Consider the following 26897-nt stretch of genomic DNA (forward strand, 5'->3'; position numbering starts at 1 on the left):
ATCTATCTCTTTGCCCTCAGCTGAAGGCTCCCGGCACCCCTTCCTGCCTCAAGTAGTAGCTCAGCGACAAGTAGGGGAATGTGAAGCCGCCGGCAGGCGCCGGGCGAAGGGCAAGACTTTCCGCCTGCTCTTTGGAGACCTGAGGGCAGGAGGCCAGGTGATGGGGCAGTTCGGTCTCATCCCATCAACAAAAACCGACCCATTCTCTCCCCACCCCCACCCTCACCCTCACCCTCACCCAGGCGGCAAGCTGCGGAGACTGTTTTCCTTTCTTCCTCCTCCCTCTCTCTCCCTTTTTTATTTTTAAAGAAAATAGCTGCCTGGCAGAAGGGGCCCAGCTGTGGCGGTCTTTGGCCGCCCAGCGCGCTCAGCAAGGGGCCGCGGGTCCTCGGGACCCTTTTCCGGGGAAGGAGTGGGCCGCTGGGCAAATTCTGAAACTACCCAGACGCCAGCAAGGGGTCTCAAGTGAGGCATCCCAAGGCAATAGCGGGCATCTGGTGAGAAGGCGAAAGGATTCTGCCTTGGTCCCAAACTCTCAGGACCATGTTTACACCCAAACCCCAGCTCCGACGCGGTCGTCTCCACCGTTTTTCTCGCAACTAGGCCACTTAGCCCCAGCCGGCCTCTTCCTTTGGGGTCTCTGTCTTGCTCTGCCCTTCTTCCGTCCTGGGCTAAGGATGAGGAAGAGGTCAGAAAGAGGATTTCAAACTTCTAAGGGAACAAGGAGAAGCGAAGGCTTCTCCTTCGAACCCTCAGCTTAGCCTCACCGCCTCGGCTTGGATGCTGTGGATGGGCCACTGCATCCCGGTCAGGAAGCAGGCCAGGCTGAGCTCACAGGGGAAACCCTTTGCAATCATTGTTTTTCACACACATCTTCCAACCTCTCCCCCATTTCCGTCCCCAACTCGGAGACTTGCAAAGCCCGAGTAAGGGAAGAGCAACTCAATCTTTGGTCATCTTATCCAGAGTTGTTATAGTAATAATAATAATAATAATAAAAACGACAGGGAGAAGGACCGATGGACAGACGAACTCCACTCCCGAGAAAGTGGGTAAAGCCTCGATCGGGTTTCCCCTCTAAAAGATTCAACCCTGTGGGTGAGCCTAGGCCGGGTTTCTTTCGAGCCCCGCGGTTGCACGGCGCCGGCAGGGAGGCAGCTGTCGCCGCCATGGCTGTCTGCGGCCCGCGCTCCCGCCGTTCGCCGGGAGGTGGCGCGCTCTGCTCAGAGGCCGCCGCCAACCTTCTCCCTGTTTCTCCCCCTTCTCCTTTTTCCCCCTCTCTCGGAGGCTCGCATTGAATCGGCCCTAACGATTCTCGGATCGTCATTATTTGTAACCATAGAGCATGAATTACCTCTTGAGGTCATCAGCGAGAATTTACGACTGGTCAACAAAAGCACGTGATTCCCTAACGCCCCCCCACCCCCCTTCCACCCCCCCATACTTGGCCGCGTACATAGCAAAACGAAGTACAGTGCATCGCTATAATTCATTAATACATCATAAATCGTGAAGCACAGGGTTATAACGACCACGATCCACAAATCAAGCCCTCCAAAATCACCCAAATGAGCTCGTACTTTGTAAACTCCTTCTCGGGGCGTTATCCAAATGGCCCGGACTATCAGTTGCTAAATTATGGCAGTGGCAGCTCTCTGAGCGGCTCTTACAGGGATCCCGCTGCCATGCACACCGGCTCTTACGGCTACAATTACAATGGGATGGACCTCAGCGTCAACCGCTCCTCGGCCTCCTCCAGCCACTTTGGGGCGGTGGGCGAGAGCTCGCGCGCCTTCCCTGCGCCCTCCCAGGAGCCCCGCTTCAGGCAAGCGGCGTCGAGCTGCTCCCTGTCCTCGCCCGAGTCCCTGCCCTGCACCAACGGCGACAGCCACGGCGCCAAGCCCTCTGCTTCGTCCCCCTCCAACCAGGCGACCCCGGCCAGCTCCAGCGCCAATTTCACCGAAATAGACGAGGCCAGCGTGTCCTCGGAGCCCGAGGAAGCGGCGAGCCAGCTAAGCAGCCCAAGCCTAGCTCGGGCGCAGCCAGAGCCCATGGCCACCTCCACAGCCGCGCCCGAGGGGCAGACTCCGCAGATATTCCCCTGGATGAGGAAGCTTCACATCAGCCATGGTAATTCTCGCTCTCGCTCCCCTTTTTGTCTTCTCGGCTTTCCTTCTCCGCGTTTGGGGGGGGGGGCGGCGGCGAGGAGAACTTGGCTTTTCCTCAAATATAGATTTCTTTCCTCCAGAGGGGAAGAAGTCTCTAAGAGGGTCCTCACAGCTCAGCTCGGGGGGACAGAGCCAAAGAAGGTCTTTAGCTGGGGGTTTGGAGAGGAGTATTTTTAATAATTTGTTCCCAGATTCGCCTTAGGTTTTATTTGCCCAGCTTGAACTAGCTTTAGGATGAAGGATGAGGTTTATGTAACGTGGGGAAGGGTCCTGCTTTGCCCCCGAAATTTTGAGACTGTTTCTAGCAGAGGAGGGGCGAGCAGTAAAACGAGCCTTCCAGGGCAAAAGTGCAACCGTTCTCCTCCCTCCCGGGGTGAGCGACCGCCTGAGCCCAGCGAAGGGTGAGGCACAGGGAGGGAGCAAGAGACAAAGCCGGGCGCATTCGCTGCCAGCAGAAGTGGGGGCTGCAGGAGAAAGGGGTGCAGAAAGCGAGCTCGGATGCGGGCATCTGGAGTGGGGAGAATTGGAGCTGCGGTGAGCTGGGTGCCGGGGACGCCTGGGTCCTGCTCCACGCCCCCCTCCCACCCAGGGCCCCCTCCCTTAACCGGAATAACGCTGCCTCGCTGCTCTGTCTGCTCCAGATATGACCGGGCCGGACGGGAAAAGGGCCCGGACCGCTTATACCCGCTACCAGACCCTAGAGCTGGAGAAGGAGTTCCACTTCAACCGCTACCTGACGCGGCGGCGGCGCATCGAGATAGCCCACGCGCTCTGCCTGTCCGAGCGCCAGATCAAGATCTGGTTCCAGAACCGGCGCATGAAGTGGAAGAAAGACAACAAACTGAAAAGTATGAGCCTGGCTACAGCCGGCAGCGCCTTCCAGCCCTGAGCCCGCCGGGAGGAGCCCCGGGCGGCCCAAGAGCCCGTGCTGCTCCCAGCCCTGGCCCCTCCAAGCCTCCCCGCGCTGCCGCTGCCCGCTGGGGACCGGTTCCCACGAGCCTGCCTCGCCCGGGCCTTGTGCTACGATTTTTCGTTTGGTCTTAAGTCTTCCTGTGGCTCCCTCTCTCTTGGACTGGTTAATCTTGTTATTATTGTAATAATAATGATAATTATTATTTTCCCACCATGCTCCCCACTCCCTTCTGCTCACCCCAAATCCGCCAGTGTTTCTGAACGTTCGTGTCTGTGGTTGCACTCCTTCCCCCAGGACAAAAAGAAACTCGCATGTTTAATGTGAACTTTCCCCTCCCCATCTGCGTTCTTCTAACTTATTTATAAAAGGATGATCGCTGTATTTTGAGTTTCAGCTAGAAACTTCTCTAAAAGGGGCAGCAGTTGAGGTAGGATAGTGCTGCAGCGCCGGGCCCAGCTGAGCTGGCCTCGGAGACCGGAGTCCATGACTGTGTCTCATTCCACCTTCCTCTTCCTCCTCCCTCCCCACTTCCAGGCCCAAGTCTCCCAAGACTTGGTCCTGGGGTGGGAGGGGACCGGGGAGGACCAAAGGGGTGATGTTGAGAAGAGGGCCGGTAAATACTGAGATTTAAGTTCCTGCCGCCTGGGTAGGCCCCACAAGGCCTGGTCTTGGAGCATCCGGAAACAAAAATAACCCTCAGTGTAAAATGTCTTGTGTATTTCTCTGTGAATTCATGGGTCTGGCATAGAGGGCCCAGAGCTTGTAAATATGGGGATAGTCTGGGTCAGACCTATCCTCTCCTCCCTACCCATTTCACTTCCAAGACCATTTGTAGTAAGCAAGTGGATGCTGTGCTACATGTGAAATCTGTCTTTGCCGGGCAGGCCTGTCTCAGTGATTCGCTTTTGGTATTTGTTTGTAGCTTTCCTTGAAGTCAAATAAATGTTTCCCCTCCTCCACTGCCCTTCCACTTGTCTTTTCTCTGGGACCTGCCTCTCCCATCACCGGGCACACCCTAGACCATTCTTGATAGATCTGGGGTGTAGGGAAGGGAAAGCAGGCTGCTTACCAGCAGCCCCTCTCAACCACCTATGGCTCTGCTTGGTCAGCGGTACTTGGGCCAGGGGACAGGCTTTCATGCCCTGGGGACCGAGAGACCCAGGAACCCCACATGAGCCTGGGGCAAGGGGCAAGGGGCAAGGCTGGGGCGAAAAGCAAGCCTTTGCTGAGCTGGACTCCACCCTGGCTTTCCACCAGCTGGCCAAAAATTCTCTGGAAACCTCTTAGCGGAAAGTAATCTGGGCCTAAGTCCTGAGCAGGAGGCTCCTGGCCTTTTGGCGGTGATACAGGCCTGCCCAGCGCCACTGTCCCCTGGTCCAAATCCCAATTCAGCTCTGCCACCCACTAAGGCCAAAAAAACAAACAAACAAAAAAATCAGCTCAATTTCAAAGGTTTCCTCTCACCCTCAGTCTTCTCTACACTTATATCAAGGGCTTCCTCTCTCCAGGGGCCCAACTGACCTGCCCTCTTGATTAGGAGCTGGGGTCCCTCCTGGAAGACCCTTGGTTCCCCCATCAACTGGACTGGCTCAGGGCCAGGGGCCAGTCCTCCTCCATCCAAGTCAGCCTCCACCCTGAGCACAAGAGTCAAGTCTGGACACTTACCCGGTCAATCCCTTCCAGCTTGGCCCAACTTCTTACAGGACTTGTGGGGGGAGGGGAGCTGGTGAGGAGGCAGCTGAGGGTCTTGGTGGCTCTACTGGGCCTTCCTTCCCCCTTCCCCCTTGACTTTGTCCCCCTTTGCCCATAGCAAACTATCCCAAAAGTCGCTATGACATTTAGATGTCAAATGGATAGGGGTTTTATCTTGAAGTTACATCGTAAAAATCGCGGAGAAGTCAGACAGATACCCCTCACTGGCTCGAGAAAGTCACGTGAGGTCCATAAAGTTAGTTTTATGGTTTTGGGGAGTTGACACCGCGCGGTATATTTCACATTCTCCAGAATGTTAAGTGACACTTTAACTGCTCGCAGTGGTGGGGAAGGGGGCAGAGGTAGGTGAGCGCTCTCCCAGCCCAGAAGGCGGTGGTGTGGCAGCAGCCCAGGCCCAGCTCTCCCACAGTAAGTCGCTTCCAGTTTTTGCTTTTCCCCTCGCAATTGTGGGGCTTGGAACTGGGGGAAGGAAACCTTGCCTCCGGCAGGACTGTGGGATGATAAGTGGGGGAAATTTAGCCTGATTTTGCACCAAGTTCTGACCAGCTGGGTGTCTGAAGTGGGGCACTCGGGTCCGTTCAATAAGGCCTTTGCAGTCCGGGGTGCCTGGTTTTATTTGCCGGAGTGTCTGAGTCTTTGTGGGGAAAAAGCTTGCGTGGGTTCCTTCAGTGCCCTTGGAAATTTAGGGGGCAAGAAGGAGGGGTGTTTACTGCTGAAGGGAGGGCCCCGTGTGTGTGTGTGGGGGGGGCCCTTCACTACTGGATATCTTCAGACAGACATCTCTCCACCCCCAGGAAAGGAACTTTATGACATTCATTTGTCAGGGGTGTGTGGGAGCGAGCCGCCGGGCACTTTTATCTGAATACATCTGAGCTGAGAAAAAGTCCGGGGAAGGCTAACTCAGCTGCTGTGGGCTGCCTTGCACTGGGACACTCTCTGGCTTTTAGATCTTTGAACCCCGTGAAAGCGGGTACCCCTGGTTCTCTATGGTCTCATTAGGGCTATCAGGGATGGGGAGCATGGCACATTTGCACCCAACTTCAGCCTTTTGGTCCCAGGCCAACCTTCTGGCTTGGCTCTATATAGGGTCCTGAGGTCCAAGCAGGGAGCAGACGGAGGGAGAATTTCCCTCAAATTCCTGGCCAGGAGTGGGGGGGAGGGGAGAGCTTCTTTTTTTATCTGGAGGATGTAGGTGTTTAAGTAGATCCCTGGAAATCCCTCCAAAAATAAAACTTGCTGACGAACACATAGCCCCAACTGTCAGGAGAATAAAAAGGGACTTAGGAGCTGGGAGAGAAAATTGGAAAGGTGCTCTTTTCCTCTCCTCTCCTCTCCTTTCTCCTTCTTCTCTCCCTACCAGAGCCTAGAGGCCCCTTTGTTTTGTGGCACCACAAACCAGAAGGATTTTATTATTTGACTCCCTGGGGCCCATTATTTTCTAAGGATAAGTCGCCCTCCTTCTAAAAACTGGAGGTCTCTTCCTCACCAAACTGACCTCCCAATTTTAAGACCCATGGGGGGTCAACCACCCTGTCACTCCTGCTTATGCCAGCCCACCCTCTCTGGATTTAGCTCATCAGTTCCCATTGTCCCTGGAATTGGTCATGTGGCATCTTAAGGGGCTTCTGATCTTTGGGACAAGGAGAGGGTCACAAGATTCTTCCCATTTCACATTAAAGAACATCTGCACGCTCTCCTAATTTCCTCTCTCTCCTGCAGCTGCTCTCTATTCCCTGAGCTCTGCATTCCCTGCCCAGGCCTGATTTACAGGAGACCTTTCACAGGCTTTGAGTGCAAAGAGGACAGAGGGCTTGGGGTCCTCACCTTACTGTGAAGACACATCTCCCCCGAAACGATGGGGCATTTGTATCCCATGGAAAGGAGACTCTGGTCAGTTCCCAAAGGATGTCGAGCACCATTTAAAATACCAATAAATTTTGGAGGCATAACTTCCACAGGCTTCCACTCTGGACAAGGCAAATGAGTTGAATGAGATGCAAAGGAAGAGTGCAGTGGGCACAGAATCTGACCTGGGGTCTCCCGGGAAACCCCACTCCTATTGTGCCCCTGGTCTCACTCTGATGCCGCCAGCCACACTCTCTCAGAAACCCCAGACCACCAGGACTGCCACTAAAGATTTTTTGGCCCCCTCCCACATCAGTCCTGCAAACTCTGATATAGAATATCTGGGGCCAGCGGCCCAGGGACATCTGCTGAGCATATCTAGAGAGATTTTCCGGAGTGGTGAAGAGCAGCTCTAGCCGGGGTGCCCACTTCTGCTGCAACAGCCAGAACTCTTGAAGGGTGTCCTCCGGCTCTGAGCAGATCCTGCCTGGAGAAGACCCCACCCTAGCTGGGCTTTCCTCTTCCCCACTTCAGGTTTTCTGGGCAACTGTCTCCCCTGAACCCCAGCAAGGACGTGTTAGGGGAGAGGATGAGAGTTTTCCAATGGTTTCTGGTGCAAAGGAACTCTCTCTGCCCCAGACCTGTGTCCTCCTCTCCAGTCTTCCTCAAGACGTTCTCAGGGAAAGCTGTTCCTCTCTCTCCTCTTCCATCTGATTCCCCTCCCCAGCTGGGTCCAGGGCCCAACTCTCTGAGCTGCAGGCCAGAAACCACTAGCCAAATCCTCATGCCCATCCATCGGCACCTTCCACCTGGGCAGGGCAGAGGAGGTCAGCAGTGGGAGGGTAAGGCTACATTTTCCCTTTTCCCTCTGGGGCCAGCTTGACCACCGCTCAATGGACAATTTAATTTTGTTTTGTTTTATTTGGTTATTTTTTGGGTTTGGTTTTTTGTTTTGTTTCTCCGAGGCTTCGGGGTAGGAGGAAGTATAAAGAAATGTAAACAGGAAAGCCAGCCGGGCCTGGAGTTCCAAGCGCCCATATTTCATCGGCTTCCTCTCGGTAACAGCAACAGGGACACTTAACTCTTCCCTGGCTGTGAGACGTATTCTGTGGGGTTTGGGGGGGCAGGGTATGGGGGCAGGATCCACGTGGAAGCTCCTCTCTTGGGCTGGTTCCTTTATCCTTGGGGTTTGGATGCTGAGGTGGAAGCCAAGGATTCAGAGCAAGGGAGAAGTGAACCGTTCAGCACAGTCCCCCAGACTCAGTCCCTTTCGGGACAGAGCAGAGAAGGCGCTTGCCTGCATGGGTTTCCCAGCTTGGGGACCAACCCGGCCAACCAAGGAGAATGGGGCTTAGCAAGAACCTTTCCCCTCTTTTAGCGGAGAGCCCACGGGTCACTGTTTCCATTTTTTGGAGTTTCTCAGAGTAATCGGATTTCGAGGCTGGGATCTGCCCACAGCGGGATTTATCGATTGCTGCAGCGCTGTTACACATCCATACTAATTAACCCAGACACCGCCTGGAAACCGAGCTGCTTGGGGTGGGGGAGGGGAGAAATGGGGGCCCTAAAGAGAATGGACATTTCTCGGTAAGCCGTGCCCCGGGTTTCAGATTGGAGAATCGCTCCTCTCAAGAAACACGTGTCTTCCCCAAGCTCCATGTCCCTCGACTTCTCAGCAAGAAGGGTAAGCCTGACTTACTCTCCACAGTCGGACTCCACACACAAGTCTCCTCCGGGGTGGAATTAGACACCTCCCAGGCCCAACACTTCCTTGTCAGAGTTAGTTTGCCCCAGCACTCGGATGGATGTATCCTCTGGTGGTTGTTCCCAGCACGACCTTTCTAGAGGGGTTAACACCCCCTCCCCACCTTCCTTTCAACTTCCCCAAGGTAGAAGCTTTTTATGGTTTTCTGGCTTGTTTTTAGTGTTTGTTGGTGATGGTAGTGATGTCTTTCCCCTTCCTCCTACCCCTCCCTCCAAAAAGTGATTAAAATATGTTAAAGGATTTAATTAAGAGAGTTAAATGAAAAGGAAGGAGGCGCAAATGAGTTTGGGGAAAAAACCCACACCAAAAGCTATTCTCAACGATTAAATCGCCATTTTAACAATATAATGGAGTTTGCATCCTGAAAGGGGAAATCAACGCTCATATCTCATCAATAATTCATAGAGTCCGGGATCACGCAGAGGTCAGCAGACAGGGCCGGAGCGCCGGCCTACTTGGGGCTCCGAGCCGCTGCCGCATACATTACGTGCCGCTGGCCGCACCGCCGCCACCTCCATCGCTCCCGGCCGGGCTGGGGGCAAGCCCACAGGTTTAGATCGATTTTTCCCCTCCTTTTGGCGAATTGATTGAGACCCAGATTTCGGGCTCCAAGAGGAAGTGGGGGATTTAGGAGACCGGAGAGGATTGGACTTCGGGCAGTTCTGGACCTGTCGGACCCCGAATATCAGCACCTTTATAACTTTTAATCCCTTTTTCTCCCTCTTCTTTCTCCTTTCTCTATGATTTAGGCGTCCTCTGTCCTGTCTTTTCTCTCCCTAAATCTCGTCTTTGCATCTTCTAGCTTTTCCTCCTTAGCTGCACAGCCATGCTCTGGTCTTTTTCTCCGAGTGGATTCGGGCTGAGCCCCCATAGCTGCGGCCTCGCTGCAGCCTCTGAGCGCGGCGGCTGACTTTGGCTGCAGCGATCCGTGACCTCGGAGCCCAGTGGGGTAGGGACGAATGTGTCTAGAGAGGAAAGGTACTTCCCAGGCCCGAACACCGCTTGCCTAGCCAAGAGATGACCCAGGAGGGCCAGGTGGAGAGGAGGGGATTCAGCCTGAAAAGAAGCGTTTAGGGGAGCCGAAGGGGGAAAGTCCCTGCATGTGGGAACATCTCTTTGGGGCTTGGAGACACGATGGAGCATAATCCCTGTATATCGGAGCTTCTGCTTGTTCCAGTCTCTTTTTCTCTCTGTGTGTCTCTCTAACTCTCTCTTTTCTGTTTTCCGACCCCCAAGGGCCCCAAGGAAAGGAGGAACAAAATCCTTCTCTACGAGAAGTGGGGGCTTGGGAAGCGATATTTGGGAGCAAAGGAAACCGAAACGGCGCAGGTCGCCGCGCGGCCGCTGCGCTGGCCGAGAGGCAGAGGCTGAGGCTGTAACGTTCCCGAGCTGCCAGTAGAGTCCGCCTTAGACCAAGTTCACAGCCAGGCTGGAGCCTGCAAGGCGCCAGCGAGCGGCCGCGCAAGGTGGCCCCGGGCCCGCTGGGCCTCGCAAAGCCTGGACGCTGAGCTCTCTCTCCAGCCTTTTGGGGGCCTATGGCCCCCTCCTCTCCCAAGGAACACTTGCTCCAAGCTCTCTCCACTTTTCACCCCAGAAACACCCTTCTCCAGTTCAGCCCATTCTATGGCTTCCCATATGTCCCCACTCCTGTCAACGGCAACTGCGGCCCCATTCTGGGGGACAAGAATGGAGAGGGGTGGGTCGTCAAAAGCTCTTCCAGGCATCTAAACATGAGAGAACGGTGAAAATGCGGGAAGTGGTGAAAAAAGCCGGAAGTGGAGTCAGCATCTTTTCCCGAGGAGGAGTTATTGAATAATCGAAAGACTGACTCCTCTTCTCCAGGCCTAAGGGCCTTAGTGGGGGCGGGGGAGGAAGGGCAGGGAAGACGTTTTGCGTTTGGGTTTCTGCAGCCGCCGCAGCAGAATGAGACCCTGGGCCGTGAGGCCAGTGTTATTGCCCGAGGGGTCGCGAAGTTGGAGGGTCAAAAGTTTACAGCGTGCGTGAGCCGGCCGCAGCGGCGTCTAGCGGCTGGGGCGGGGTGGAAGAGGGAAGGAGGCAGTGTGTGTGTGTGAAGAGAGAAGAAAGCGAGCAAGGGATGCTCGAGGTAAGGAAGACTTGTGGGCTCGGGGAGTGCGGGAGCGGAACTGGAGAGGGGAGAGGCAGATCTGGGGAAGGAGAAACTGAGGGAGGAAGAAACCCTTCTCCCCAGACTGGCTCTGGTGGGGTGGGGAGCTGCACAAAAGAAAGCGCTCTGGGCATGGCCAATCCTCTGCGCAATTTTCTCTCCCAAAGACAACCTTTGAGTCACCATATAAAATTTAATGAAAACCTACCCAGCCGCACACATTTTAAAACTCCAATTACCCACACATCCTTGCAGGACGTTTGGTGGGGCCAAAGAAGTCTTCCAAGGTGAAGACCTGACTCCAACCCACATCAGCCCCACTAGGCTTCCCCTAAAGGGGCCAAACAGCTGGATCCCCCAGCTCCTCCTCCCTCCAGGCAGGCCTGGTTTTTCAGGGATTACCCCCAGACGGGGTCCAGGCAGTTGGAGTCCAGTAACCATGGGCCAGGACTGGACGGAGTTTAAAAACTCCCATTCCTCTTTCCCGATTGCTTGGGTTTAAGCACTTGGATATTGAAAGAAGGTTAGCTTGTTAATTCTCTCACTCTCTCCCAAACCTACACTTGTATGTTTTACCAGAATCCCTCTCTTCCTAGTTCAAGGAGGGAGGGGAAATGAAAAGGAAAAATACTGGATGGACTCACAGAGATCTTTTTAACTGGCAACCTTAAATGAACCTTGAATCCGCGCATTAAGCTTAGCTCATAAGTAAAATGCTTAGAGAGACTAATTATAACACCAGGGCATATGCTTATTTGGGGTCTTTAAGTGACTGTTGCCTTATGAGATGTCATCATATTCTCTTCTAAGTATTTAATATAGGAGGTACTCTCTGGGTGTTTGTCCCGCCAGAAAAAAAGATGACCTGGGAGTTTTTATAAAGATGCATTTTGAAATATGGCCAGAAGAGACCACAGTTTAATGTCAAATTTCAAATCAATTTGACCCCAATTTTTTAAAAAAATTAAACCAGTTGGGTGTGGGTCCTCATTTCTATTTGGCCTTCAGGCAAGTTTTTCTGGGGAGTCAGGCCATAGGGAATTCCTAGAGTCCGGAGGAGGTAGAGGTCAAAACCTGAACTGGAGAATCTATCTCTTTCTGTTCCTCCTCAGTCTCTTTTCCCTCCATTCCAGGACAGTATGTTAGCAAGTTGATAGTTTTGTGGAATAGACTGGAGCAGCCCAAGGTCCTGGGCTGGAGGGGCCTCAGAATGAGAAGGAGGAGTCCTCTGCCATCCCAGGCCAAGCTGGGTACCTTGGGATGCTCTCTTCCGGCCTCCCCGCACTAGGGAGATACCCCCTTGCAGACACTCCCCGTAGACTTGAACTGGGTGGAGGGGAGTCACCTGATCTACTTCTGCTGGTTCCTTGGAGGCTGGAGAAAGGGGGAAATGTGTTGCTGGCCCATCACCTATTTCTGATCCTGGAGGGACAAACCAAAGAAAATCTCTTGAGTATTTTTAACACCTCTCTGATTTCCTCCTCAATTGTGGTGATGCTGGGGGTAGACAAAGGAGTTGCTGTACAGATGAAAAGTAGTTTTAAATAAAAATGCAGATGGGGAGGATACTGTTTGATTTTTAAAGGACAATTAAAGCCTCTGAAAGCCAATGCCCCAGCTTTGACCAGTGCAGTCCAGCCCTTCTCTCAGGATTCTATCTTCCCCAAACATGCTGGCCTGTGAAACCAAATCTCAGCACCAGGAGGTAGAGGGGTCATTCCTGGGGCCCTGGAGCCTCTAAAGTTTTGGCAGAAATGGGGGTCTCTCTGGCATTGAGGGGTAGAACAAAGCAGATGGAGTGTGCAGTTGGGTGGGAATACAGGCCTTGTCAGTGCAGCCATTTATAGGGGAGGAAGGAGGGAAGGGGGCTCTGGCTGAGGCCTGCTCTCTGGGACCCAGATCCCCACATTTCCACTTCTCCAGGTGCCAGCCTCCATCACAGGCCGCAAAGGGAACCCCCGCAGAGTTCTACCCTTTCCCTCTTGGCCCCCGAACGAGAGCTGACAAAAAATATAGGAATGATGGAATATCAAAGAAGAGGCGGGGCCGGGCTGAGTTCTATCCGAATGGGACTTTTTGGGGTTGGGGGTGGGGGGAAGGGGAGAGAAGTTTCTGGCAAAAAGAGCTGGAGAGGATGAGCTGAATCAAATTCCTTGCTCTGTCATTTTTCTCCCAAGTAATGACCTGCGCAAAATTCAATATGACCGAGCGAACTGCGCGAGCGTATTAAAGTAACTGCCTGCTCGTGGGGGAGGCCCGAGAGGGGTGAACCGCAGGTCACGGCGTCTAAAAATTATTAAAATGTTCGAGAGCCTGGTGACGCGCCTAGCTGTTTAACAAAGACTGCCAAAGTATGAGATTAATACGAAAACTTGCGCTTCAAAAACAAAAACACACCAAAAAAAAAAAAAAAAAAGTCTTGTTCCGGCCGCCAAGGGGGCCCGGAGCTCCTCTGCCCGCCGCCGCGGTTCGGTTTTCCGAACACACAATAGTGGACGAGAGCGAGCTCGTCGGGGGCCGCGCGGGCCCGCGGGCGGGTTGGCGGCCTGGAGGGCGCGGGGAGCGGCCCGGTGAGTACTCCCGCCCTAGCCCCTCCGGACCTGGCGCTCCTCCGCGCCGCTGGCGGTGCGGGCCGCCGGGGCTCGCCCTCCTGGCCTCAGGGTCTCCCTCCCTCGCTCAGTCCTCCCTCCCCGCCGACAAAAAGTAGTCGATGCGGCGCGGGCTGGGCACGCCCGGGACGGCGGAGGGGCTGAGCAGCGAGAGGTCACTCCAGCAACCTGTGGCTGCAGGGAAAAGGCGGCCGGCGGGCCAGCGAGCCACCGGGAGCGCCGGGGAGGTGGCTCTGAACGCGGGTGGAGCCTTGGTTCTTATTATTATGCGTATCAATGTTAGTGCTCTTCGGGGGTGGAGGGAGAGGCAGCCTCCTGATCTGAACCCCGTCTTGGAAGTCGCAGATAAACCAAGTCCTCCACCCATCGCGGTGGGACTGGCCGGGGTGGGGGGTGCGGCGCCTCGGTGGAATGGGCAGGTGGCGGCTCTCAGCGCCCAGCGCTCTGTTCCCAGAATCAGCCACACACAGCCCCGCGGGCTCTGCTTCCCGTCCCTCTCTTTTGGGGTGCTTGGGACACCTGGACCGCAACTCTTGAGAAAGTGTAGAGCAGCAGAGAGGCCCCGGTGGCCAGCGCATTGGCCCTCCCCAAATTCCGAAAAGCGTTCGAGTTGGACGGGTTTCAGGGAGGCGAGTTGAGGACAGGAGGTATGGGGTGGGGGAGGGGCCTGGCCAGCTGGAAAGGGTCGTGGAGCCCCTCACTAAAGTGGCCCTTGACAAGACTTGGAAAAGCCCCTGCTTGACGCTGGGGGGCTGTTGGGGGTCCTATCCACACATTTTGTCTGTGGATCCAGGATCAGGTGCTGGTCTCCCTGGGTGCCTAAATGGGGTTCTGAGATTACTTATTGGACCCTCTCCTGGCAAAGATAACTACAATATTAGTGTGTGTGTGTGTGTGTGTGTGTGTGTGTGTGTGTGATTTTTCAAATATAGGTGAGTCCAGCCTGGCTGGGAGAGTGTTGGTGTTAGAAATCGGGCCCGGAAGCCAACCTTGGCAATCTAGATTTGGGATAGAAAATCAGAGGGTCTCTGGGCTTAGTTGCTGGTAGGTGGAAACTCTCCTCCTATCCACCTGCAAGGGTCCCAGGACTAGGGATGGGCAGAGACCTTTAGGGTATGGTGGTTAGAGGGTTGCTTTTTGTTTTGTTGATGTACTTGTTAAAGAAATTGATATTATTCTGATTTGTTCACTAGGGATGCAAGTATTCTTCAGACCTAGAGAGATGAATGGGGAGTCTGGGTGCAGAAGAGGCTTCTGTGAACCCTTCTCCTCACCCTGTGAAGGCCCTCAGCTTTCACAGTCTAGGACGCAGTTCCCTTCAGCTCCATCCTCAGTCTCCCAGCTTAGTAAATTCAGTGGTTACTGGCAGCCTCAGGAAGTCCCTTCAGAAATTCCAGATCCCCCAGGTTTCCCAGATCCCCATTTTGGTCCCACTGCCAGCAACCCTAGCAGGTGGCTGAATGAACAAGTTTAAACTGAGAGAGCCTGCCCGGAGCTAGGGAGGTGGGGGAAATGGGGTTCCTCCTCACACTTTACCTATTATCCCCCTTTTCTGGCCCCAGGAGGTATGGGAGGTTGGGAGGGGCCGGAATATCATCTGGCTGCATCTTTTATGGTTCCTCATTGCCCTTCATTCGGAAATGAAACGCCTTTGATCTTTTTCTCAGGTTGTAAACGGAATTGCCCATCATTAAATATCCGGGGCCCCATCTGCTTGGTCTCCCAGCATTTTTCTTTACAGCTGTTTCTCTCTCTTTTTACCATTGAATTTTTCTAAAAGGACTTTTATGACCCCCCCCTTCACACCCAGCCGCCTCTCCCTCTTCCTTTTGCTGAGAGGCGCCTTGGAAAATATCTAGATATTCGTTTGATCGAAAACTAAAGGCTGCAAGGAGCACGGAGTTGCCGATTGGGGTTTTGTTTCTTTAAAAAAAAAAAAAAGTCCTGGGGGGGAGGGGAGGGGCGCGAGGGCACCCAGAAGGGCCTGATTCTGACTACGCCGCAGCCTCGGGATGACCCTTCCTCCTTTTGTGCTTAGCTAATGTTTACATCTCATAATTCATGCGCCGCCGAGTTGCGCAGCGGCCCCAAGGTTCGCGTCCCTTTGCGGGACCGGCAGCTTCTATTTCTCTCTAATAGAAGAGGAAGAGAGTTGAAAACCTTGGAATCCCAGGAATGGAACCGCAGTGACTTTTCCTGCTCCCAGACCTCAGAACTTGGACAAAATGAAATAAAATCGAAGCACTCAGACTACACCCCAAAAGAAGGACGCGTGGAAAGTAGGAGAACTGGAAAATTTCTGGGCCAAGAAGATCTATCTGTCTTCTGTATATACCCTGTAGATCCGAATTTGTGTAAGGAATTTTGTGGTCACAAATTCGTATCTAGGGGAATATGTAGTTGACATAAACACTCCGCTCATTTTTTTCTTCCTGAAGAAAAAAACATTTTTTTTCCTAAATGAGGACCATCCGGTGACCACACGAAGACTCCTTCCTTCTTCTTTCTCTTTCTTTTTTCTCCCTCAACTGCTTAGAGATGGAGGAATCATCTACCTGAAATCTGCCCCTGCCTGCCCTTGGAAGCCTTGGTCCTTTTTCACTTCACTTAAAAGGTTAATATTGTTGCTGATGTTTTTATTTTATCCTCTCCCTCCAGCCCACCTATTCCCTATTTTGGGCTTAGGGAGGCTTCACTGAAAATCCGGTAAAAATGACTTGTCTTCAGTGTGCGAAGGCAAAGGAAATTTGCTTTTCAAACGGATGCAGAGGTCGCCTTTCCGTTTGGGTTCAGAACAAGATGCCCTGGAAACACACGATTACCAAGGGGTGTTATTGTGTGGGGATCACCCCTGTCTCCTATCCTCAGCATCACAAGGATGTGAGATTTCTGCTCGCTGCGCGGGCGGCCGCATTAGCGGTAATTACAACGTCTCGACGCCCCGGTTAGCGTTGCTCCGGTGCTTTTGGAATTAGCAAATTTCTATTCGACGTGCTCTCAAAAGTTGGAGGTTTTTTACTCTAGCGCTCATGTTTAGTGTGGGAAACCAAGTCGTTTCTCCCGGCTTGGGCCGCGTGGGGTACGGGGAGGAGTGGATAGGAGAGGGAAACAGACGGACTGACTGACACAGCCAAACTAATAGCGCAGCTAAATGCGATTTGGAAGGCGAGGTCTCCCCGAATTAGTGCATGAATTTCCTATCGATCCGCCCGCGGTTCCATTCATCTCTGACAAGTCCCTCCGTGCACCCGCCTGGTTGCTCCGATGCCTCCCCTCTCACTCCCTACCCCTCCCCGTGCGGCTGCAGAGAAAAGGCCCACGCTCAGTGCCTCTCCCCCGTGTGGGTTCCCCTCTCAGGCGGAGCCCCTAGTCCGTCCCTCACTTAACTCCCCCGCACAGACGCCGGGTAAAGGGGCTCCCCCTCGCCACGTCGTGAGGAGGGGCTGGGGCCCTAAGGAAGGCCTGGGAGGAGGTGAGCCAGGACAGGAGGGGCCACACCCGAAGCCCCAGCTTCTGAGGGGATCCAGGGATTGCGCTCCGCCCAGCGCCCCAACAGGCCCTCGGGTGGCAACCTGCTCACTCGCTCTCCATCTCCCTCCCTCCCTCTCCCCAATCCGTGTGAGGAGAAGCGAGGAGGCGGTCGCCCCGCAGGAGCCCTATGTAAATCCTGGTGTTGGGTGGGGAGGGGGGGGGAAGAGAAGAAGGGGAAATAAACCTCTTTGGCTGGAGTAGGGTCCGGGTGAGCAGATTTCCTTATCCGGGAATCGCAGGCGGGGCGGCCATTGGCTCCGAGGATCACGTGGGCCCCTAACTTTGTTCACTTGACAGTAAGTAGGAGGGCTTTCGGAAACAGGAAAACGAGTCAGGGGTCGGAATAAATTTTAGTATATTTTGTGGACAATTCCCAGAAATTAATGGCTATGAGTTCTTTTTTGATCAACTCAAACTATGTCGACCCCAAGTTCCCTCCGTGCGAGGAATATTCACAGAGCGATTACCTACCCAGCGACCACTCGCCGGGGTACTACGCCGGCGGCCAGAGGCGAGAGAGCAGCTTCCAGCCGGAGGCGGGCTTCGCGCGGCGCTCCGCGTGCACCGTGCAGCGCTACGCGGCCTGCCGGGACCCTGGGCCCCCGCCGCCTCCGCCGCCGCCCCCGCCGCCCCCGCCACCGCCCGGGCTGTCCCCTCGGGCTCCCGCTCCGCCGCCCTCTGGGGCCCTCCTCCCGGAGCCCGGCCAGCGCTGCGAGGCGGTCAGCAGCAGCCCCCCGCCGCCTCCCTGCGCTCAGAACCCCCTGCACCCCAGCCCGTCCCACTCCGCGTGCAAAGAGCCCGTCGTCTACCCCTGGATGCGCAAAGTTCACGTGAGCACGGGTGAGTGCGTGGGCACCCCCTTCCCCCTCCCACCCCCGGCGCTTTACACCAAAGGGACCTCGAGGCATTGGTGGGGGGGGAGCTAGGGGAAGCCAATTGTCCCCGCTATAAACTCGCCATTGCCGGAGATTTACGGTCGCCTGTTTTCAGAGCCACATAATTACATCCCCCATAAATTTTTATGGCCTGGTGGGCCCCCGCGCCTTTGAAGTCGGTTCCCCATCCTCTTTGCCATTCTCACCAGCGACTTTTTCGCCAGGGAGATGCAGTCTCAGTGAAATTGGAAATTGGGGAGGGGTGTAAGGGGGGGAGGAGAAGGGGGGAGGAGGTAATCTGTATTTAAGCTGAGAGTTGAGTCAACTCCCTGTATTTTTTTTTTTTTTCCTTTCTTTCCTATAGTCTGGCTCCTTGGCTTGAGAAATGGGCAAAAGTTTTTACTGGGGGCAGGCACTGCTTGGAATCTGAGCAGAGAGGGTGGGAACTAACAGAAGAAAGGTTTAATGAAGCCCCCTCCCTCTTTCACCCCTCATTCTCCCATCCCGGGCCCCAGGCCACGTGCGGGGAGAGAGGAGCGATTAAAACCTTGTGAAGATTCCTCACTCCCCCCGGACACCCAAACAACAACGTCGTGACCACACAATCCTCCAAAACTTAGAGGTCTCTTTCTCTTCCTGGGGTCCCGCTTTCTCTTTCATCCCCACCCCCTCTGGAGGAAGAAGAGATGGCGGGAGAGGGAGGGAGGGAGATACTGTGTTAGCTGGAAGAAAGGGCTCTCCCTCCTCCCTTTCGGGGCAATAAAACTTTCTCTTTCTCCCTCTCTTTGTGTGTGTCCAGTAAATCCCAATTACGCCGGCGGGGAGCCCAAGCGCTCTCGGACCGCCTACACTCGCCAGCAGGTCTTGGAGCTGGAGAAAGAATTTCACTACAACCGCTACCTGACGCGGCGCCGGAGGGTGGAGATCGCCCACGCTCTCTGCCTCTCTGAACGCCAGATTAAGATTTGGTTCCAGAACCGGCGAATGAAGTGGAAAAAAGACCACAAGTTGCCCAACACCAAGATCCGCTCGGGTGGCACCGCAGGCGCAGCCGGAGGGCCCCCTGGCCGGCCCAACGGAGGCCCCCCCGCGCTCTAGTGTCCCCCACGTGGGAGCCGCGAACCTCGGGGCGGGGGTGGGTTGCGAGTGCGGGGGGTGGGCGGTTGGGGGAGACGCGGGAGGGGACCCTGAGGCCTGCGTCCGAAAAAGCCTACCTGCCCTCCCCCCACTTTGTCTATTTACACGAATAAATGCAGAGGAGGGGGGAGGGGAAGCTTTATTTATAGAAATGACAATATGGAGCCAGGCGAGGCCCCCCAGAAGCAAGGTTCAAGTCTCTTGCTTTCTTCCTTAAAAAAAAGAAGGAAGAAAGAAAAAGACAGAAAGAGAAATAGGAGGAGGCTGCACTCCTCATTTTCAGCTTTGGTGAAGATGGATCCACGTTTCATCTTTAATCACGCCAGGCCCAGGCCCAGGCCCATCTGTCTTGTTTACTCTGCCGAGGAGAGGACGGGCCTCGGTGGCGACCATTACCTCGACACCCCGCTAACAAATGAGGCCCGGCTCGGCCGCCGCCGCCGCCTCTGCTGCTGCCGCTGCTGGAAGACAGTCTGGATATTTTTTCTTTGTCCCCCATTCCTGAAACCCAGCGAAAGCATCCTCTGACTGCCAGATAGCGCAGTGTTTTGGCCACGGTAACAAACACACGCACACAACCTCTCTCCCCCTCCGTGCCCGTTCACGGGGACGCTGGCGGCTCACCCCCTTCCACTGCAGGGCTGGGGTAGGGACCACAGGAAGGGGACAAGTGGAGGCGGGCGAGGGGATGCGTGCCTCGGCTACGCAGAAGCAGGGCAGGGAAATTGAGTCCAAGAGAAAGAGAGGACCCAGAGACCAGGAGGGCCTTCCTCTGGAAGGTCAAGCCGTGTCTGCAGGGGTGAGGGGCCAGTTGCGTTCTGGGAGCTGGGCACAACCCTCTGGCCAATCTGGAGTTGTACAGTGGAGGCCTGTTCTAGACTGTGAAGTGAATGTGAAACTAGGAAATAAAATGCCCTTCCCACCTGGGAGATGAGGTTACAGAGACCTCTCCCATAGTTTATCATTGTTGCATTGATTATTATTATTATTAATTATTTTATGTCATGTGCGTCCTCTCTCCTATGCTCTTTCTGACATTCCAAACCAGGACCCTTCTTAGTTCTGGGGCTGCCTGAGTCTAGAACCGTTTGTTGGCGTGAAAATGTGTGTCCTGTACAGAGTGACAATAGAAATAAATGTTTGGTTTCTTGTGACCAGCACGGCGTGTTTTTGTTGAAACCTTGATGTAAAGATGCAGATAAATGCCTCCCAGAGTATATTTTAGGCACCCCAGTCCACTCGACTGCACATTTATGTGGTTGAGGAATTTTTTCAAAGGATCCGATGGGAATTTGTATCTCAGAGGACTCCAAATTGTGGTGGCTGGTTTGTTTTCCTTTTGGGGTGGGTGTGTTTTGTTTGGGGCTTTTCATTTTTCCCCTCTAGTCCAAAAATGGATTGAAAGGACTGGGAGGGCTGACTCCAATCCCTAATGGGGGGAAAATGTTTCATTGTAGAACACAAGAGGCTTAAGTATGACAAAGGCTTTCAAATAGTGATTTATTTGTCATAAGCAAATAAAATGCGGTTAAAGCTGTCTCCTTCTAGACAGACGGCTCTTTGCTTATTAAAGTTCCGAGAGAGGATTCTGAGCGGCCGGCCTCTTTCCTCCCGCGTAAGAAGGTATCGTTTTCCTCTGAGGTGTTTAAGGCTTTAATGAGTCTAATTTTTTGCACAGATGTTTCTGGGTGTTTTCAGGTTTTCAGAGTATTTTTATATTACAAAGGAGCTAGCCGGTGCCATAGCTCAAACTCTGACAAGCAAATAGATAATCAAGAAGACAAATGGCCTCTTTTGTGAAGCCCTGCTCCTGTATTAATTTTCATTTTCTTTCTCATAGAAAGTATCGAAAGTATGACTGGGGACCAAATAGCTTTCTGTCTCTGAGGTCCCAGTCACCCCTAGAATGGAGTGGGGGAAGGGAGGGGTGCAGGTGACCCTCAGAAGCGCTGTCAGGCTTGGGCCGCTTTGGGGCTGAGCCCAAGAGAAGTTCTAAGGTCTGGGGGCTTCGGCCTCGGGGCTCTGGTCCGGTGGTGGCTCCGGGTACAGCCATCTCGCCTCCCACAAGCTCAGGGCTCGGGAGAGCAGATGCACTTAAAAGTCATTTTTCGGTCCCATCTCCCTTCAGAAAATAAAAATAACCAATTCCACCAGCGCGTTTTACTGTTATTTCTTTTGCATTCTTCCGGTGTGCAGCTTTCAGGCGTCTGAGGCTGGGTAGGGCCCGGGAGAGACTGGGCCGGGGTCCACCGCGCAGGAAGGGTCGTTTGAACGGCTCGTTTCAATGCTGCGGGGAGACTCGTAGCAAATCGCCCGGACCTGGAGGTTGAGAGTGACGAGCTTTGTTTTCGGTGGAATCGCGGTGTGATGTTTAGCTGCCAAGGGGTGCGGCGGCCCTTCCCTTCTAGAGGGGAAAATAGTTCTTAAAAAGCATATGCCCCCCCCCCCATGTCTCTATAGAACCAAATCAAAGCTGCTCTTAGGAAGGTATGAATAGAATAAAGAAGATTTCTATGGAGCTTAAAGTTCACAGCCATTCTGTGTAGACAAGAGCTAAGAAAAATGTGAGAATTATACAGAAAACCATTAATCACTTCTTTAAATACGTATCCTCTCTCCTTTGTTATTATTCAACAGCAAATCTCCGCAGACCGGCTGTTGGGGGAAAAAAGTGTTAGCCGCCACTCCCGGATCTGCAAGGGGGAAAAAATTTGGAACCATAAAGCTGAAAACTTTTTTCTCTCAGTTTGGAAGAAGCCGTTCGTCATGAATGGGATCCGCGGAGTTCAGGCGAGAGGAGGCGAGAGGCTCAAAGGTAACAAAGCCCCCGCCTGGGCTGGCTTTTTTTTTTTTTTTTAATCGTTTTATGAGCTCTTTTTACTAGGGAAAGAAGAAACACTCTCTCGCCTCCTTCTTTTTCTTTTTCAACTATCTTTGCGGGGTTTTTATGGTGGACGGTTGGTCAGATTTGATGCCTTTTATGATGACAGATGCTTGGGTCAGGGACTGACACCTGGAGGGTGTTTGAATTGATTGGGACTGAGGTGTTAGGCACCAGAAAAACCCCAGAAAAGGTTGTTTATGAGGCAGCTCAGAAGCGCTTTCTGGTTTTAGAAAATGCAGGAGGGCCTTGGGAGCCCCAGCATGTACGTGCGTGTGTGTGTGTGTGTGTGTGTGTAGCAAGGTGAGGTGCACATGTGGCCCATGGGTTCCGTGACTCTGCTTGTCTACACTGGGGGCTGGTGTCCTACAGGTCTGTTTACCAGTGAGCAGTTGTCACTGCCACCTCCTGGAAAAATGGAATGCCCCAACCTCAGAGCGGGGTATAGGTGGATGTCTTCAGTTTTTCTTTTTGTGTCTAGGTTGAGATTCTAGACAAATATTTGCAACTCTCTGGAGCAGGAAACTGTTCTGTTCACAGGCAAGGTTCGTTGATGCCGGAATCTTCCTCTTCTTCCACTTTGCTCCCTTCCTTCTTCCTGGAGGCTCAGAGTTTAGTTTGCTTTCCTTTTGCTCTCTTGGTCTGGGGTCTCTGTTCTCCCCTCTGGGGCCCTGCTTCTGAAGGTGAGGGAGCCAGTTGGCTCTGCCTCAGACCAGAATGTGCTGGCCTTTTTTCCCTGGGGCTCACTGAGGCTTTGGAAGTAGGAGGCTGGCAGGAGAGAGAGTTCATGGAGAGGCCACGTTTTCTAGGCGATTAGCTCAGTATTAGAACCACAAAATGACCTCGGAAGCCCCTTGACCTCTCTGAGACTGGACATTGTGTTGGCTCTTGCCTCCTGCCCAGAAGGGAAAGTCACACCTCCGCAGGGAGGGGTCCTTGGGCTGTTGTATGTCCCATCTTCTCCACCCCCCACCAGCCCCCCCAACCCCTTCTTTGCTATCTTGAAATTTCTGGATTGTTTTTCTGTTACTGTCCATTGGGGAGAAAAGGAACAAAAAATTTTTTTAGCTCGTGTGGGGGAGAGAAGTAGGGTGTTGGTCTCTCTCTGTGCAGAGCTCCTTCCCTCAGGCAGACTCACCCTGCCATCCATGTCCAGTTCATCCCTTCTTCTTTCCTGTTTTGTTGGAGGGAGCTGAGGGAAGAAAGACAAAGGGAAGCAGATATGAGCGGTCCAAGGGCTTCAGAGGGCTAGGGGGACAAACCCCTGGGTCCTAAGGAGACACAGGGCCCCCATTGTGGTTACTGTCTCTCGAGGTCTGTTATCCAAATCCACAAAATCTTAACCCATTTTCTGAAGTCCCTTTGTTTAGGAAGCTATTTCTATAATCACTCTCACCCCTTCCCCACTCCCCAATCCCACCCCAGCTACTCACAGAGCCCACGGAGTACCTCCCCCACCAGAGGAGCAAGAGAGATGGGAGAAGGGTCAGTGCAGGCTGTTCTGACCATTGCCAGGGACAGCTGTGCCATGTTAACCAAAGTTTCCAGCAACTTTCGAGAGATGTATGGAGGATTTGCTAAGAAGTGAACACTGAACACAGAGCCTTTTCAAATCTATATTCTACTTGCTGTATCTTAAAAATCTACACCAGCAGCCATCCTCTTAGGAGGGGATAGAGACAGAGAGACAGATAGACACACAGACAGACAGACTCCACCTGGGAAGAAGGAAGTGTTCCCTTGAGTTAAGACTAGGAGAGAAAGAAACTTGCTGGGATGTATGTGGGGTGTTGGTTTGCGTTTTGTAAATTGTCTCCTATGTCTTGGGGACTGTCTCAGGCAAGAAATAACTGGTGTTGGTTGGTATCCTCTCCTTTGTCCCTGGGAGGTTTAATAAATGCAGGAGCTGGAGGCCTTGGTAAGAAAAGAGAGTGAGCAGAAAGGCAAGCTGGACTGCTCCTGGGATGAAAATATTTGGGGCGATGTACACCCATAACTCATAAGGGCAGGTAACCAGTTGTGAGCCCTCTATAGGCTCAGGTGATAAAGATCTAGTCACCTGAGTCTTTACAACCTGCTTTCTGCAATGTGAGGATTAGAGGTCCACCAAAGGGAAAGAGGAGGAAAACAATGGAAAGAGAAGGTTGGGGTTCCTTTGAGCCCCACAGGTGGGAACTGAGGGACCTTCCCCCTCCCTCACTCCCAGACCCCAACCTCTGCAGAGCTGAGTGCTGCGGGCATGCTCCCCAGCCCCTTGGGCTCACCTTCTACAATTCTAGCGGCCACCTCTATCCTCCGAATCTTTGGACCTCTCTTCCTCCAGTTCCTGGGCCCTCACCACCCTCGCTCCAACTTGCACCGGTCTGGGCAGAGTAGGGCTGCCGGGTCCTGCCGGAGCCTGTCGCCGCCGGGGCAGCCCTAGCGCCCGTGGTGGGTCTCCCTGGGAAGCGGCGGCCCGGGAGGGGGGGGTCTGGTTGGAAAGCGGAGTTGGGAAGTTTCCCAGCGTGAGTTGAGCGCTGACGGATTTGTGATCGGCCATAAAACAGGCGCGTTCAGATTCGTAAATCAATCTCGCCTTTCTCACAGTATAAACGTTCGCTTTATCGGCAGCAAGAAAGCATTCTGCTCACGCCCGGGCGCTTGTTTATTTGAACATGGACATTCCCAGGATCCGAAGAGTGTGGGCATTTTAATAGAACCTGCCCGGCGTGCCTTCGTGTCACCGGCTTTTCTTTTGCTCGTCCTTAAAAATAATTTCTCCGTTTCAGAGATTGCTGTCTTCCCATGCTCCAGCATATTCTCTCTCCTCTTTTCTCTCCCCCACCCCCACACTCCCCACGCCCTAGTATTTTTCTTTTAGACTTTAGTGGACTGCTTTCCTTTGGGGGACCAGTTTTAATGGATTTCTGGCCAGGACCATGCAGGGAGTTGCCCTCATGGGAGCCGGGCGCGGGGCTGAATTCAATACCAGCCTGGGTTTTGTTTCTGCACAATCAAAGCCGACCACCCCCCTACAGAGCCCAGGCCCGCCGGCGCCCCCACCCGAGGGCTGGGAGAGGGATTCTGAAGGGACCAGGCCGGCCCAGTGCCCGAGGCAGGGGCTGCGCTGCCGCTGCCGCTGGACCGGACACCACCCGGGGGTGGCGGTTAATTCGGGGGTGGTTAGGGCACCTGGGTCCTCAACCTTCTCCCCATCCAGTCGCTTTTGGTTCAGACCCCTCCAAACAAACCGCTGACGGCCCCTGGGCCCCATGCCCCCCCCTCCCCAAAACACGTCTGTTCTCCCAGTCCACCAGCCGCTGCCGCTGCCCCAGAGCTGCTGAAGATAAGGCTGGGAGTGTAAGCGAGGGGCTCCTTCAGGAATGTCTTCCCTGCTTCCCTTTGCAACCCCATCCCGCACCGTGGCCAAATACTCCGGTTCTGGGATTCTGGTCGTAACTGGTCTGCTTCTTCTGGCGCCAAGCTGTATGTGAAGGTTTGGGGGCATGTTTTGTTTTGTTTTGTTTTGTTCATATCTGAGATGAAGAAGTCTGCGTACATTTCTCTCTCTAGGCCAAGGGACTGGATTTCTCCTATCATCACCAGTGTTTAACACTTTAATATGCAATCCCCTCATCTTTTTCCTATTGATCTGTCTCCATTGTCTGCTGCTTGGAAGCAAGGGGTACTAACACCTGGGAAATGGGGACAGGGCTGTCAGGCCAACTTCAAAGCCTCTTGCTTCCCTTTCCCTCTCCTCCCCTCCAGTTCAAATCTCCAGCTGTCTTCACTGGTGTGTTGGGGGGTGGGGAAGGGTGAGACAGGATGTGACATAGGTACAGAGAGACTGAGTGTCCACTTCTTTTGTGTAGGAAACTTAGTCCAGGTCTTTTGTCTCTAGAGCATATTCTCAGTCAGTCAGTAGAATTTGGTTCCCTATAATAGTAACAACACAACGAAAACAAGTCCCCCTTGTGGTTACTCTCAACTCTGGAAGCTCCCGAGTCATCTCTTCACCCTGTCCCTTTTCTGCCCTTTCAAAAGGTACCACAAAAGATCTTTTTAAAAAGAGAATTAAAGCCAGAAGCCCCATTCTTTATACATACACAATCTGGACTTATGAAATGCTTCTTTTGAAGCTGGTCTCTTTAGAAATTTTATTGGTTATTTAAGGAAGAGGGGGAGTGGGTCCCACTAAAATACCCTAGGAGTGAGGGAGAGAATAGAGTTGGGGGATGCAGAGAGAGGAACTGGTTGCTGAGAAATGCAGGGGCTTGGAGAAGGACTCTGCGCCCATCCCACCCCACCCCCCAGAAGCCCCTGAAGACTATTTCTGCACCTCCACGAACTAAGCAGAGCAGGAGGAGAAGGGAGAGAGGAGAGGTGGGCTGTGGGTAAGTGTGTGTTCTGGGGGGGGGCTGGTTAGGGAATGTAGATACAGCAGATACAGATGTGAATGTGGGAGAGAGAACTAGCTACTATTCCATTTGTGGGTTGGGGGGAACCTATTTTGCAGGAAAATTTCTCCTCCTGAAGGGGAAGGTCATAGTGGTCCTTTGAGCCTGAAATCGAAAGACCCCCTTCCCCCTCCTGGTCACGTGATTCATTAAATAATTAATGCCGAGGTTGCAGAATAGATATGTATTCGTCAGGAAAATCGCAGGCTCGGTCTCCCTGTTTCTGACGTGCAATTCAACTGTCCTTTGAAAAACAAGCCTGTACCCCGAGAAAAAAAAGAGAGAGGGGGAGAGAGAGGGAGAGAGAGAAAAAGAGAGGGAGGCAGCAATAAAACAGCCCCGCAGCCGGAGCCACACCGCGGGCTGGGGTATTGTAAGTAGAAGGGATTTCTCACTACCTACCGCGTCTTATATATCCATGTAAATTTATTGTTTGTTATTAATGTTATTGTCGTAAAATGTGACAAATAGCCATCTTCATTTCCTGCCATTTCTCTTCACATGGTCCTCTGTGTGTTTATACCCATTGAGGCATTGCATAGAGATTTTAGGAATATTCCTCTTCTCTATCTCTCTCCCTCTCCCTCTCCTCCAACCTTTTTCTTGATTTATAGCAATATGGGTGTCAGTTTCTCGGCCGGCATGCCAGCCATTGTGTGTGTGTGTGTGTGTGCGCGTGTGCGCGCACGCATCTGCGTGTGTTTGTGAGTGAGTCGTGTTGTTTATGGCCATGTCTTCGATAAATCATTTCTCACAGAAAATGATGTGGAAGCTGGGCTATTTCCGTGGCCGGGAAAGAGTCACTCTCGGAGGTACTTCCTCTCTCTCTGCTCTGTTCCCAGAAGTTGGTTATTTCAGACGATTTTTAGTAATATATCAGCAGTTAATATGAAAGCTCT

At 53.3% G+C, this 26897-nt stretch overlaps 3 protein-coding genes across 10 annotated transcripts in view; all 3 read left to right on the forward strand.

Moving 5' to 3' along the window:
* HOXB3 (homeobox B3) overlaps window positions 1–26897 on the forward strand; it is a 55670-nt gene that overhangs the window by 9212 nt on the left and 19561 nt on the right. For 3 of the 7 annotated variants that reach the window (XM_032616631.1, XM_032616638.1, XM_032616636.1), the window contains exon 2: window positions 21319–21496. The exons of 1 other annotated variant lie outside the window; for it this stretch is intronic. The gene's annotated coding sequence lies outside the window, so the exon portion shown is untranslated. Of the gene's footprint in view, window positions 1–5123; window positions 5203–19956; window positions 20305–21318; window positions 21497–24962; window positions 25028–26897 lie in introns of those variants that run through there. 3 more of the 7 variants (XM_032616632.1, XM_032616633.1, XM_032616635.1) reach the window with 3 other exon arrangements.
* On the forward strand, window positions 1451–4040 carry HOXB5 (homeobox B5). The gene is made up of 2 exons (XM_032616640.1): window positions 1451–2130; window positions 2810–4040. Exons 1-2 carry the CDS (start codon window positions 1569–1571, stop codon window positions 3055–3057), a joined length of 810 nt encoding a protein of 269 aa, XP_032472531.1. The 5' UTR covers window positions 1451–1568; the 3' UTR covers window positions 3058–4040.
* On the forward strand, window positions 13031–19841 carry HOXB4 (homeobox B4). 2 transcript variants are annotated; one of them, XM_032616642.1, is made up of 3 exons: window positions 13031–13099; window positions 17101–17509; window positions 18344–19838. In XM_032616642.1, the coding sequence occupies exons 2-3, from the start codon at window positions 17485–17487 to the stop codon at window positions 18640–18642; spliced, it is 324 nt and encodes a 107-aa protein (XP_032472533.1). In that variant the 5' UTR covers window positions 13031–13099; window positions 17101–17484; the 3' UTR covers window positions 18643–19838. The 2 variants fall into 2 exon arrangements, with proteins under 2 accessions (XP_032472533.1, XP_032472532.1); XM_032616641.1 differs by lacking the exon at window positions 13031–13099 and having other exon boundaries at window positions 15562–17509; window positions 18344–19841.

This window comes from Phocoena sinus, chromosome 20, assembly GCF_008692025.1.
Source record: "Phocoena sinus isolate mPhoSin1 chromosome 20, mPhoSin1.pri, whole genome shotgun sequence".
Lineage (NCBI taxonomy): Eukaryota > Metazoa > Chordata > Mammalia > Artiodactyla > Phocoenidae > Phocoena > Phocoena sinus.